Source organism: Strongylocentrotus purpuratus, unplaced genomic scaffold (assembly GCF_000002235.5).
Source record: "Strongylocentrotus purpuratus isolate Spur 01 unplaced genomic scaffold, Spur_5.0 spur5_scaffold_8, whole genome shotgun sequence".
Taxonomy (NCBI): Eukaryota; Metazoa; Echinodermata; class Echinoidea; order Camarodonta; family Strongylocentrotidae; genus Strongylocentrotus; species Strongylocentrotus purpuratus.
In genome coordinates, this window is record NW_022145614.1 from 11,748,799 (window position 1) to 11,763,329 (window position 14,531).

Sequence of the window (14,531 nt, forward strand, 5' to 3'; positions counted from 1 at the left end):
CCCGGGATGGCCATTTCTGGGCCCACACGTATGTGTAGTCCCATACACCCGTTTCTACACCCGACTTCAATCAAGATGTAGTCAATTTATTCTCTGTTTGTTGATTTCAAGACCCGTATCTGTTACATTCATCCTTTCCCTGTTGCTAACGGGCAGATTCTTTGACAATGAAATTGCATGACTACAACTCAACTCAAAGAGTATTGACGGACGCCCTTTTCGACGTTTCAAGGTACATGTAGATAGAGAAAAGATGTTCAACAGTGACTTATATATATATATATATATATTTAAATCATTTTTTTATACGTCAAGATAAAAACAATATCATATAATATTCAAAATACAAACATACATAGTGATATACCTAAAGTGGGAGGATCATGAAAAAATTATATAAATATATATTTATTTGCAGTCAAACGTTCAGGAACCGGCAATTGGATGATTAATGTCCTTGCAAAAAAACTCCCTTATGTCCATCTCATGACAATGTACGCAACTTATCTCATTTGTATAATTTGTCTATTTTCTGTACAATGTTGTTCTTAAATTGTATATTTCTGCATACATTGTATTTATCTGAGAGACGTGGAATGAATGAATTTGAATTAGGTAATTATTTATTTGTGTTTTTATTCAGAGAATGAACGCCTGCAACTCTGCTTGAGATACGACGTGAACAGCCCCCTCTACGAAAATTGATAGCTCATGTTCATTTTCTTACGTATTCAACTGTTATGCATACTTTTTAAACAAAGGTTGTTCTTGACAACCAGAACGTTTTCCCGAGAATTTGTCCGACATAGCAACACGTCATGTATGGTTTTCTATTCTTGTTCTCTATTCTTATTGTTGTCAATTAGACATCTTTCCAATTTACCTCTAATTGCTGTCTTCTTATTTTGAATCAGTATACGTAAGCCCGAACAAACTCATATCATTGATATAATCACAACATAGGCTATTAAATGAAGTTTACTTTGCCATAGAAATAGAAATGTATCTAGATTGTGTATTGCTTAATACAATTTGTTTCTATTGAATCACTGGATTTTCCTTCCTCAGCCACGAACATTTCATCTGATACCACGAGACTGCGTGCATGTTATTGCTATGTAGATACCTTTTAATTTGATTCTCATGAATACCGGGGGGGGGGGTGTGATGATTTGAGAATCACGAGAGCGTTCCTGATTGGTCAAATGACGGTCAAATTAATCGTATGAGAGATCAATATGAATCTGATTCTGACAGCGCGCGTAATCAAATCTCAACGAACGAGCCGGAGTAGCTAGCCACAACCAGTCGGCTGCTTTCTACTTTATTGGTTACAACGGAAATATTGCCATGATCAAGCTGCTCGGACAGCCAGTGAAGTTCAGAGGCATGCATTTGTGGTTGACTTCAATTATTTGCAATTCAATGATCTCCTCAGGAATGCCAACGGCTGAATGGACTTGGAGGAAAAACGCGTTCAATAGGCCAAAGATGGAATAAAAGCGGAGTGTGTGTTCTGTCACCTTGTTGCCTTCATTTTGTATAACACCATGTGCATTTTTTGGTTAGCCTATGTATCGGTGCTTTTGCCGTGGTTACCCCACATCTTTCCCCTTAGGAGCAGCGTGGCGTCCACGGTGGATCCGGTTACGAAAGCTTTAGAATATGTCGAAGAGATCGCCAGGCAGAAGGACAACTGTTCGTTCGGACCATCGCTCGATCTCCAGTACAACAAGCAGCGTTGGATCCCGCAAGCCGAGGTTGCCATCCACACTGCCAATCTCTTGACGACCCTCTCCAGGACGGGTCCCCACATCCGTGGTATCCATCCTGAAGACGAAGATCTCCTCTACTCCATTGTCCTTGCCAACGTCCAGAACTATGACGACGTCTTTGGGTCGGCCATCGCCTTCAAGACGAGTTTCTACCGCGACTATCGCCGATTCTGCCCGTACGCGTTCCGCGCCCCCGATTCAATCACTGCCAAGGACCTCTCAATCGGATACAACTACACAATGGAGGAAACCGACTGGTTCCACATTCCCTACATGACCTACAGAAATTACACCTTTGGTTTGATGTCGACAGTGGGCTCTTCATCGATTATTCAACCTACTAATCCTATTTTCTCGGCTGCGCCAGACATTCCATGCACAAGCTGCAACGTTAGCCGGTCTCCTGACATGTTTGGTACCGACGTTGATTCCACTCCAAGTCCTGGAGGTACTTTTACAGAGGATATCATTCCCAACACTCTTACACCAAACCCTTACTCTCCCTTCAATTCAACAGATGTGTTCCCCTCGGGCAGCTCCGCGGTCACACAGATACCCCATGACGCCACCGATTCACCGGAAACTGTCGCCACCGATGCTACAAAAACTGGCACTTATGCTCCTCAAGTCAACACTGCAAATGCTGACAGTCTACCCGAAGTGAGTGAGGATCCACCACCAGCGACACCCTCGCAGGTTCCCATCCTGGACACCATGAAGTTTGTTGATATCACCGACGGCTACTGGACCAAGCCTTACTTCGATTGCGGTGGTGGGGACGTTTGGATGGTGACTTTCTCAGTGCCTTTCTTCTGGTCCGACATGAATCCTTCTGTCTATAACCCTTCAGGGATAGACTTGTTTACCTTCGCGTAAGTACAGATTTTAGACGTTTTCATTCTGTGTGAGCAAGTCCAAGGTACGTCCCATGCGTTATCCAGTATTATACATTGCAGCGAGGAATCGTGAACATCAATTCGCATTTTAAAATATCTCTTTTCTTGATAATTTGTCTTATCAAAGCTCTAATAGGGCACTCGATCAGATACAGCAATCGGATAAACTCAAAATCTTAGATGTGTTCGGTAACGTATCGGACATAATAGCTCGGACTTGCCAGCTCCCAAAGTAAAGGTTACTATTTTGAAGAATCACTGACGCAACACCAGTGCACCGTCTTTAAACAATGCACATATTTTGCGATTTATCCGATCTAGTAAAAAGGCGCCAATCATTCACACATTGCGCATTGATAAAACAAATTCGCATCTACAACGGAACCTGTCTTTACAAAATGGAATAATGTTGAATGATCTTCTATGTTACCTTATAAATTACACCTTTTTCTTACTGGTGGAACTAATTGTAGTTATTTTCAAAATACCTATTACATAGCCAATCTCTCACTATATCTCTTTCCTCATCCAACCTCATTTTCCGGGGAGGAATCCATTTGTAGAAGTGTAGAATTATTCATATTGCAGGGCTCCTTTAAATGTTTGAACCAGTATAAAATGCTGGTATAAAATGAGCTAGTGTGTGTTTTTATACTTAAAGGTAATCTTGAGCTCTGTATACTGGTATGGCAATCGTATTTTGAGAAAAATTACTATGATTTATTCTTGATGGTTTATCCTGCAGTAGATCGGTTGTTTGGACCAGTGAAGTACAAATAAACGCGCAAAAACTTGCTGGAAATCATCTTCAATAAGAACCACTATCGCACATCGTGACCTGTGTTAAGCACATGGTGTTACCTTGATTTCACTATCTTTCTATGTTCATTACTCAGCCCCTCTACATTTTACACCAAAATCGTTTGGCACATGTGATTTTTTTGTAATCTTGAACATTCAGTGTAAGTTTTGTTGGATTATGTGAGAATTAATTTTTTTATCATTACCATAACTCAAGTTTATCTTTAAGATGAAAACAAATATTTGTATATTTCCAATGTCTCACTAAATCTCTCCAATCATCTCTATTTCACTTTGTTTTTTCTCTTTTGTCCCTCCAACCCCAATAAACTCAGAATACTCTCATTTTTATTTGAGAAGTAAATGTCATAGAATTCGGTCATTATTGAATAAATCAACCACATTATGAACATTAAATATTGTTATGACTCATCTGGAGGCTTAAAGAGAAGGCTCTGGTTAAGACGTAAATGAATTCATCTTTTGTGTCTTAGTTTTGGAAGAATATTACCATAACAAATATCCCCCCCCCCCCCAAGAGGATTGCTCTTCCAATGCCCTTATATACTAAATGTGACGAGAAACAACTGAAAAGTTTAATCTTTACTTTCATACCATAATTGTGTGCATGGTGCGTGTGTGAATGCGTGTGCGTGTGTGTGAGAGTGTGTGTATTCCTATGTACCATATTCTCTGTATAGTGCATGTTACTTCAACAACATTTAGTCAACTTCTTTTCATTGTGATCATTTCAAAATCTCTCGGTATACGTCAATTATTATGTAGCGCATGATCAACATTTCCCAATAATTTCCCTCAGAGAGTTTAATTCCCCGATGTGATCATTATGAACAGTACTCGAATTCCATCTTTAGAAACCTTGTCTGGATGTCCTGATGATATTGATTAGCTCGCTCTCATGCTCCTCGTGTGGAGTATTGATCGTCAGTTGAACATTGCAATTCAGTCAATTATACATTTTATGACAATAAGAGTCGGCACCGTCATATCGACGACGAGACGGGGAGAGGGCCGACAACATACCGAAATTAAAAAAATTATGTTACCCCTAATGGCCAAAAATAATTCGATTTGAAGCCGGAGTGGAGTTTTTCTGACAGGGTGACTAACATGACTGATGTAACTCTATTTATTAAGCTTGGGGATAATGCTATATGATCCTGAATTGTTAACGTTGAAGAGTACATTGAATCCATTCGACTGCAATACTTACGTCAACTTTGAATTTGGCATTGGCGATAAGAGAAGTCTAATCATGTTTCTCGACGATTATTAAATAAATGTAAAGAAAATATAGAAAGTCATATGAAACTTCATCCGGTGACTTCTGAATTATCTCTGTCCCATAGGCTTATTAGTTTCCGTAGACAATGAATTCAGGGTTGAACAAAAATGATTGTACAAACGAAGAGGATTAGCAATGACATGTTCAATGTTGTAGGCAAAAGCCAGGGCCAGAAAAAGAAATGGAGGGATGAGAAAAAGAGGGATGGGGGAAACAAGAGAGTGAGAGAGTGAGAGATACACATACACACCCACACGCGTACGCACACACACACACACCCAGACAGACACACACACATACACACATACACCCAAAGACACCAAAAGAGAGAGACACACACAGACAGAGAGACAGAAAAACAAGAGAGAGGGGTAGACAGAAGGACGGGGAGGGGACGAAGGAGAGATTTTGTTTCTTTCTTTCTAGTTATCCTTCTACAGGGTTACTTTATTATTTTATAAACATAATCATTTTCACAAAAAATCGACCCATGCACTATTCCAAGACTTGTCATATATATTCAAACAATAAATTATTACAAAATAACCTCGGCAGCTCAGTTACATATATTAAACTTGGCAAAATATATTTTTTACACTAATTCTATAACATAAAAACAAACACAAGCAAACTGAACATGGACACACAAAAACATTTGTTAAAATGAAAACATTTTTTTCACTAAATTATTTCCTTTAAGATTCGTCTTTGCTATATATCTTTCCATATCATGATAAGTTTTAAAAGCTGATATAACTTTTTCAAACAGTAGTATCTGATTTTTGCATTTGGCTTAATAGATTCCTTTTTTTCCAATAATATAGATGTGATTAAAAGCGTTGTTGTGACCTCCTTTCAAGACAATCAATTTATTTTGGTTTGTGAGTTTGGCCTTTATATTGATCTTAATGAAAAACCATTACTCAAATTTTGAACAAATTACATTTGAAGATGGGCAGTAACAAAGTATATGCATAATTGCCTCTTCACTCCTGTCATTTTAGCTCCACCATACTTATACAAATGACACATTTGTTTTCTTCTTATTTGATCAGGTTAATTACCCCAAATAACCGAGTAAAATCATCGATTCACCTCTCTAATAATTTGTAAGTTTGGTTATGGAAGTGATAGAAAACAGGTAGTTTAATTTGGGTATTAATAACGAGTTCACAATGGTAACTCCTCCTAAGGATACCAAGAAGAGATATATGGCTGGAAGGAAAAATGAAATAAATCACAAGAAGTCGCAATTAGGTAATGGTGAGCACGGCCAAGACTCGGACGCGAATCCATTAATAAATCAACATCTAGCGATGCCTCTGCTTCCCAATGAGCATAATTTTCAACGCGAATTCACTGTACAGGTTATGACAAATTCTTCTTCATCAAACGAAGCCTCTTCTTATTTTATTCAGCCTTTTGAGCATGAGTGAATCCGTCTTACTCCGTCATCGAGATAATACTACCTTTAACATTAATCGCACTTTCTTTGATATCGTAATCTTTCTCCGCCTTCTCTGGAATCGCGGAAAGCTCTTTGCAAGGTGCCTTCGACATCAATGTGAAGAATTAAGAAGAGGGAAGCATTCATGATTTATATTGATATAGGGAATATAATTTGAAAGGAAATCTTAAAGGAACTGTGCTGTTTCCATGGGATATTCGTATAGTATTAACGGACGCGTTTATGTAGGCTTTTTAATTTAATCCTTGAATCATGACGATTCCATTAATAAAACGTCATAATACGCTTCCAAAAAAATTGTATACAACTATAACGTCAATCACAGAGACATTTGCTATCATATGTAGAATTGAACAGGAAGCCTACTGCATACCTTTCCTGTATTTTGTAAATTGCGTACGCTTACCCAACACAAGTCCCTAGGTTTTCGTGTATGCCATACCGCCTTGTCAATCGCACTGATGATCGTGTGTACATTTTATTTAGCTGCTTTGTCAAATTAAATACGAAGTTAAAAAAAAAAAATAGACGGAAGAAAAGTCTTTATATTTGAATTTGGATTTGGAGTCTAAGACTCGCATATTCTCCTAGGACACTAATAAAAGAAGTTACTTCCGAAATGAAGAAATAGGAAGTTGCTGATAAAATTCCCCAAATGAACACTTTGTTAAAAAAAGATCCTGAGCAAAAACCCGTTTGAATTGATTACAAAAATGTTCATGAGGGAATCTGATGATGATGACTTCACACCATTTATATGGCGCCATATTTCCAATTTTAAACAAATGCGCAGGCCGCTCTAAATAAGTCAGTATGTTCACATTTGCTGGAATAGGTTTTCCTCTTGTTTTTTTTTCCCCTCCTGTTCTTTTCCTCGTGAATCAAGCAACCTTTTTGACCTCCCCTGAGAGGGACACGGTCGAGATGTGTGTCACGCAATGGCACTTCAACTTCTATATGACGTATGAAAAGTGATGAAAAGATTTGGAGACGTTCCTAAGTAGGTCAGAGTGCTAATTGTCAAAGATCTTGAAGAAGGTATAATGGGCGACGTGATCTATTCGCCATGCAATCATGTCAATACAGATTGCGATAAATATGAATGAAACTGTATTGAATTATATCATAATTAATATAATACGTATTGAATTCAAACATCTCTTCGTGGTGTAATAGTCAATGCTAGCTCCTTTTCTATTTTTTGCCTGTACACTATTGAATGGCATCATAATCTTGTATCTTATACAGATAACTCGGCTAAGGGAACCTGATCCGTTTATGAAAATCAATAATATCCCAAATTGTGAACCAGGATGGAAATTAAAACGTGGTATTGCTTTAATCATGTTAATGGAAAGTGCGAGCAACTTTCCCGCTTCCGAGCGATTAAATCTCCTCCCTGATAATTCATACCGCATTATTACAATTAATTTAGAAGCTAAAAGTGCAAACGCTTCAGCTCAACCCACAACTTGGTTGGTTGAACTTCAATTTCTGATCATGTTAGATACCAAAGAGTGCTACGTTTTCGTGCATCGGTCAGGCAGACATTTTTTGTTGTCATTTTACAAAAGTGACATTTTAAAACACTTGTATGTTCATTTCCTCAGTTCAATTTTACTTTCATAATTCCAAATTCCAATTCCAAATATAATGAGGATAAGGCTAATGGTAATGATGATGATAACAATGAGGATGGTGGTGGTGGTGGTGGTAATAGTGAGGCTGCGGATGTTTCAAGTCTTAATTTTATTTGTTTCAGATTTCACAAAACCGAATTTCACATAAATGCCAAAATTAGAACATGATATGAAATATACTCAAAGTATGACATTATATAATTAAGTTTTTGAAAAGACGTCGAAATTAAATGTATTAAATGCTAGGTTTCACAGGGTTACATGTGAGGAACCCATTAAAAAGCTGAGCTTCTAGATTATAGGTTCCCCTAAATAATAAATAGTATTTGATTGAAGTGGTTGCAACGTAGGTGGTGATATTGGGGTGCTAAGTGATTTATTGTTTCAAAGGAGACTAACTAAGCTAATTAGAGGCGATTAAAGTCTAGTCTGTCAACAGTGTCTGTGATCGTGTATTTCATTAGACATTGTGTGCTCCCCGTACAGTGTGTGTTTTACGGGTCTGCTATTAAGGGACAATTGACATTTTTATAAACGAACCTCTTCCTCCCCCCCCCCCCCCCCCGAAATGGGCACATTCCTTTTTTTTTTAAATTATAAAATACTAAATGTGAGAGGCCCAAAACAAATGCGATCGGCAAACAATCCTAAACCATAGCAGGCAGATCTTGTCAACAGCAACCGAGACAAAACTTCGCAATCCAATAATTATAATGCAAAACCTTTCAAAAACCCATTTCATAATTCGTTGAAAATAATTGACTAAACGGGGTATTGTAATTAGCTATGGTCAAGGGTATTATGAAACTTATTACCATGGTGCATTAAAGTAATGGGATTGGATTGGATTCTCCCGGGGGATTCCAAGGTAAGCCCAACAACTCTTTTTGGATGTTATGGAAACCATGATAACTTAAAGAAAATTGAATTCGGGGGAAAGGTGAAATAATTTTTAGTTACCCTTTTTTTAATATATTTTTTTAAAGATTATTTTGGAAACACTGCTCTTCAAAAGCCTTCTTTTCAAAATATGAAAAGAAATTGCCGAATTTTTTTTTAATCAGACTCTCATGCCAAATGCAGGCCCACATACCATACACCCATTTTTTTTACTTCAATCAAGATGTAGTCAATTTCTTCTCAGTTTGGTATGACGGGCAGATTCTTTGACGATGAAATTGCATGACCACAACTCAACTCAAAGAGTATTGACGGACGCCATTGTCGACGTTTCAAGGTAGATTTGGCTTTCCCTGCTCCCAGTAAAAGGTGGACTATAAAATTTGCCGACAAATGCTTAGGGAATTACACCCAAATTTGCCGACAGATATGTATCACCCTAACCCCCCCCCCCCCCCCATAATTACACAATTCCTTTTATAATAACCACGACTATTTTGAGTGAGGGTGTTTAATACACCCCACCCCATCCCCTCTAGAGACGCCCAGTTTGATTTAATTGAACTGAACTCTATGACATCTCACTCACCATTTCAGAGTTCATAATCATGATATTCGACATTACAGACCGATAGAGAAGGTCATGTCATTGATGAAAGCTGTATGGCAAACACGCGCTAATTGACAGAATCTGTGGTCTGAAGAAACGAACATAGATAATGGAGAAGAAAATTCATTTGCGGCCGCGTATATTGATATTGATCAACCTAGTACCTCAGTCATTGTCAGTCACACCGCCATACCGACTCCGAATTGACTCCAAACCAACCGCTTACTGACCATCAATGTATATCTTTGCTCGGTCCAGTGTCGGTCACGTTGGTGTGACTGGAGTCTTGTCGTCTGGCATGTCTTTCTCTCGGATGCTCTGATGATTTTATAGGCAAACAATCGCAGCCGTGATGATACACATTGATCGTGATATAGCGAAGAGGATAATTTCATATACATTGCATGAGCACGTGTTGTTATACTGGTTCTCACACCAGTTACAACGTAAATCACCTAAGCGCTTACAGTATTATTTTTACCACGGTCATACGATTCATTTACGATTCCGCACGATTTAGTACACATTCTCTACTCCCTGGGGAATCCAATTACATTGAGGTTCGCATCAAACCTGGTACCTATATATCACCTGGGTGGAGAGAAGGAATGCCGATAAAAAAACATTAGTGCCGAGCTAGGATTCGAACCCTTAAACCTTGGATTGAAACACAGGTCACTGAACCATCTTATCACGCCACCTCCACATAATTGAACCTCCATATTATCGAGGAAAAACATGAGATTACAGGAAAGATTGAACAAAACAAAATAATTCAAGTGCACGATTGTTGACAGGATCCAAGTATATTTCTTATTCTATGACGTTGTCGATGCACTTCATGAAATAGTATCTGAGTACTCCATTATAAAGCGAAGTGAGTCGTAATATCCCATTATTTATATCTGATTCTGACAAGGTAAGCGACGTGTGAAATGCTAAATTTGCTCTGAATCAATTAGTCAACCACAATACGATCAATGAATTATTAATACTCGACTTATTTCGCTGTTCAAGGTTAAACGAGCCAGCCACCCTGTTACTTGAGTGAATGATTGAATGAACGATTACATAAATAAAGAGATGTTTCTAGTTTGATCAGGAAACACGGTGTTAAATGTTATATATAGACATAAATGAGAGCTTGGGATTTATCATCCTGTATCTTGTTGATTCCATTTGGAAAGAATGACAAACTATAATGATTTTGAAACGTAATAAGTGTTTTTTTCAATGTTGTCTTCCTCTCAATGCGTATCTATGGATAATCTTGTCCCGGGCCTCATTACAACAATCGGGTGGCATATTATGTCATAAACCCACCCCCATATAACTCCTTTACCATTTAATAAAGAAAAAATGTTGGTATTTAATGTCTTTAGTGTGAATGGCGGGAATAGACCATTATGAAAGTGTTTTCAAATTTATATAGCGTTTACATTCTCCTGTTATATATCAATGTATCTTAATAGTCAGAATCCAAATTGCGTACATAAGTAAATGTTTGTAGGTTTGACAAATTATGGTGGCTTGCCCTACCTATAACAACTGGTAATTATACAATTTGCATTCTCACCATTGAAATAAATTTCTTCGTAATAGGTAAATGAAACAATTCAAATTGAGGCTCTTAAAGCCCCTCTAAAGTGTTGGTAGCCCACGGATTTTCAAAACAAATGTGTTTGAAGTCGAATATTGATGAAAGATTACAAAATTTAGTTTTTTCTGCGTACAACAGAAAACCCAAATTATATATTTTTTGACCAATTTTTGTCTTCAAACACATTATTATTTTGAATTATTATTATTGTTATTTTTTGTATAAAAAAAAAATATATATATATATATATATTTTTTTTTTTTTTTTTTTTTTTTGGGGGGGGGGTTCTTTGAAGAAGTGTGTCTCAAATGACATTCTCTTTTACATTATGATACAATTCAAATGAAATTTTGCCATCATATTATTGGAGAATTTGGGGCTCCCCACACTTTACAGGGGCTTTAAACAAAGACGCATGCATTCAATGTGATTACTTTACGAAATTACAACAACAACAAAATTAATTTGTGTTTTCATGACAGAGGTGTGACGACCATTGACATTTCGCTGGACCAACTCGACATATACCAGTGTCCTTCAAATGATAGAGAGAACAGCGAGGACGGCGAAATATTCGATCCCTTTGTAGACACGCATAGATGCAAGAATACGACACAGGTAAGAGGAGGTGAAAGTTATAAAGGTATCTTTAGGATTCATTGTTTATAGTAACAATCTTATGGAATTTATTTTCATTGATTTTATTTAGATATTTGCACAGTCTGGTTCTAAAATGGACTACAAACTCATCGATCACATTCATGTGACACATTTCTGAAAAAATATCGCTTTATTGTAGTTCACTATCTTCTGTATAATTATATGGGAAACCTTGTACCACGGCGCGATGGTCAATGCTAGAAATTATACAGGGATGATGGCATGACTTAGATGCATAAAGGCGTGGACCGCTAGTACATATAGCTTCTATAATATAGATTTTCTTTCATAGAAGTAGAACAACCGCAGAATGGGAGGAGCTGGATCCTTAGGCTCCCCTCCCCTTGGAAGATATGCCACGTGCTGAGCATGTCCGTGGCAAGTATTAAACTTGCATGAAGAACTTTCCTTCACCAAGTGTTTTGTAAATTTGGTAATAATAATGATGATGATGATGATGATGATGATGATGACGACGACGACGATGATGATGAAGATGATGATGATAGTAATAATGAGAATGATGATTTTAACAATAATAGTAATGATATTGATAACAATAATAACAGTAATAATTATAGTAATAATAATATCAAAGATCACAATACATGTACTATAGAGCGAATTACGCAATTATTTTAATCCACACAACGATATCATCATTATACCTGGTCACAAATGTCAAGCCCGTACACGAATGTGCACCATCTTCATTCCTTAAAGATAAACTCCAGTACTGGTAAAAAAAAAGAAATTAATTCTCACAGAATCAAACGAAACTTACACTGAATGTTCAAGATTACAAATAAATGACATGTGCCAAACAATTTTGGAAGAAAATGTATACTGGCTGAGTAATGAGCATAGAAAGACAAGGAAACCAAGGTAGTACCATCCCCGACACATGTGTGTTGTCCCATATATAGCTTTCTATGTGAGTGTTTGTTACTTTACCAAGACTCGGTCAAATTTATTATGATTTTGATGACTCCAGAACCTTGCAGTGCACACCAATACTTACATGCTCCATGATCAACTGTTTCTGATCCTTTCACACCTTTTCTTTCACAATGCAATCGCATTACCAGTACTAAAGTTTATCTTTAAGAAGTATTCCTACCACGTTGCACGGTTTAAGCCCCACTGCACTAGTTTGGCCAGGAAGGATTAACCTCACTGCATGGTCACTGACAGGTGGTTATCTCATCAAATCAGCTCTCAGTTAACATAAGAAAAAGGGGACCATGGGGGACCAATTGTCACCGATTAGGCATTGTTTGCTATATAGAGGGCGCAAGTAGCTATATGTAGTGCATTGGAGATTTAAATGTACAGTGTATAGATGTAGGGCAACGGCTAAAGCAGTCACAATCCTTGGCAATCCGTACACGTTTCCAATGATAGGATAAACCTGTCAAAGCATCTACGACGTCCTCCATCGTCCAATACGGTGACGTATGAGGACACGGTCGATGTCACAACCTCGAGACGACCCATCAAATTCATTATCAGTTAATGATGTGAGGTGGAGAATATGCCAGTTTGTTCGTATCTCCTCCCACTCTAATTTATCCAATATCATTGAATTTCGAATGCAACTGACGCCAAAATTAGGAGAAGTCGGAATGAGTTATTCAGAGATTAAGGGACTGATGCAGAATGCAGCGTCGACTAGCCCTCCTTCTGGAAGTGATTTTGAGGTAGGGTAGTAAAACGATAGAAAATGCAAAATAGCTGAATACATACATTTATACATACGTACGCACCCAAATGAATAACAAATAAATACGTAGAAATATCAATGAATAAATAACTAAATATGAAATTAATGAGCTATCCAGTAAACTAATATTGGAGATTAGGAATAGTAGTAGTAGTAATAGTTGTAGTAGTAGTAGTGGTGGTGGAAGTAGTAGTGGTAGTAGTAGAGTACTGGTATAAGTAGTTGTGGTAGAAGTAGAAGTAGTAGTAGTAGTAGTAGTAGTAGTAGTAGTAGTAGTAGTAGTAGTAGTAGTAGTAGAAGTAGTAGTAGTACTAATAGTGGTGGTAGTAGTTGTTTTTGTTTGTGTTGATGTTGTTGGTATTGTATTTGTCTCATAATTTGAGATGAAATAATTCAAGAGATTTATTGTTGTTGTTTGAGCTCAATACTGATATAATCTCACCTCTTCCCCTTCTGTTTATTACTTATATGTCCCCGTTTCCATGGTATCATATTACACTGTTCTAAAAAATCTTGAGTATAATATCACGTGACTTTAACAAGCCATAACTAAGAATTGATTTTTGTTAAATTTATACCCCATTGAGCAACTTCAGTTTCAGTTCAAGTTTCAGTTTTATTTTTCATTTCCAATACAACAGTAATTTTGACAAGAAATCAGATATACAATTCAACATTCAGTAATATAATACATGTTACATGGTTTAGAGTTATGACATAGAAAGTATACATAAATATCCAGTATAATTGGATAAGATAAACCTGTGGAAATGGAGGGATCCACTGAAAAACAGAGCTGGTAAAATGTGGATCACTCACAATAATGAAAAACATAATTTTTGTAACATGTAAATATATTCGATTACCAAAAAGTGCGGACAGAATAATAATCAAATTATAAATCCGTAATTTGAAAACTTGTTACGACACGTATATAGTATATAATGAACACTGGAAAGGTCAAATGAGACAATGATGAATGACAGATAAGACATAAATGTATAATAATAATTTAAAATATATATAAGACAACAGAAAATAAAGCAAGGAAAGAGAGAAATGGAAGAATAGAAAATGTTGAAAATGTTGATGCATATGTTAAGAGTAAATACAAAGAGAGGAGAGGTGGAGTGGAGAGGAGAAGAAAGAAGA

The 14,531-nt window shown here is 37.0% G+C and overlaps 1 protein-coding gene across 1 annotated transcript in view; it reads left to right on the forward strand.

Annotated features, from left to right (window-relative positions):
* The first annotated feature begins 1,250 nt into the window (after positions 1-1,250).
* The window catches only part of LOC105437963, a 34,730-nt gene continuing 21,449 nt past the window's right edge, over positions 1,251-14,531 (forward strand). Inside the window, exons 1-2 of the mRNA XM_030976040.1 lie at positions 1,251-2,647; positions 11,479-11,614. Of these exons, the coding sequence (XP_030831900.1) occupies positions 1,551-2,647; positions 11,479-11,614 (1,233 nt within the window). The 5' untranslated portion in view covers positions 1,251-1,550. The remainder of the gene's footprint in view (positions 2,648-11,478; positions 11,615-14,531) is intronic.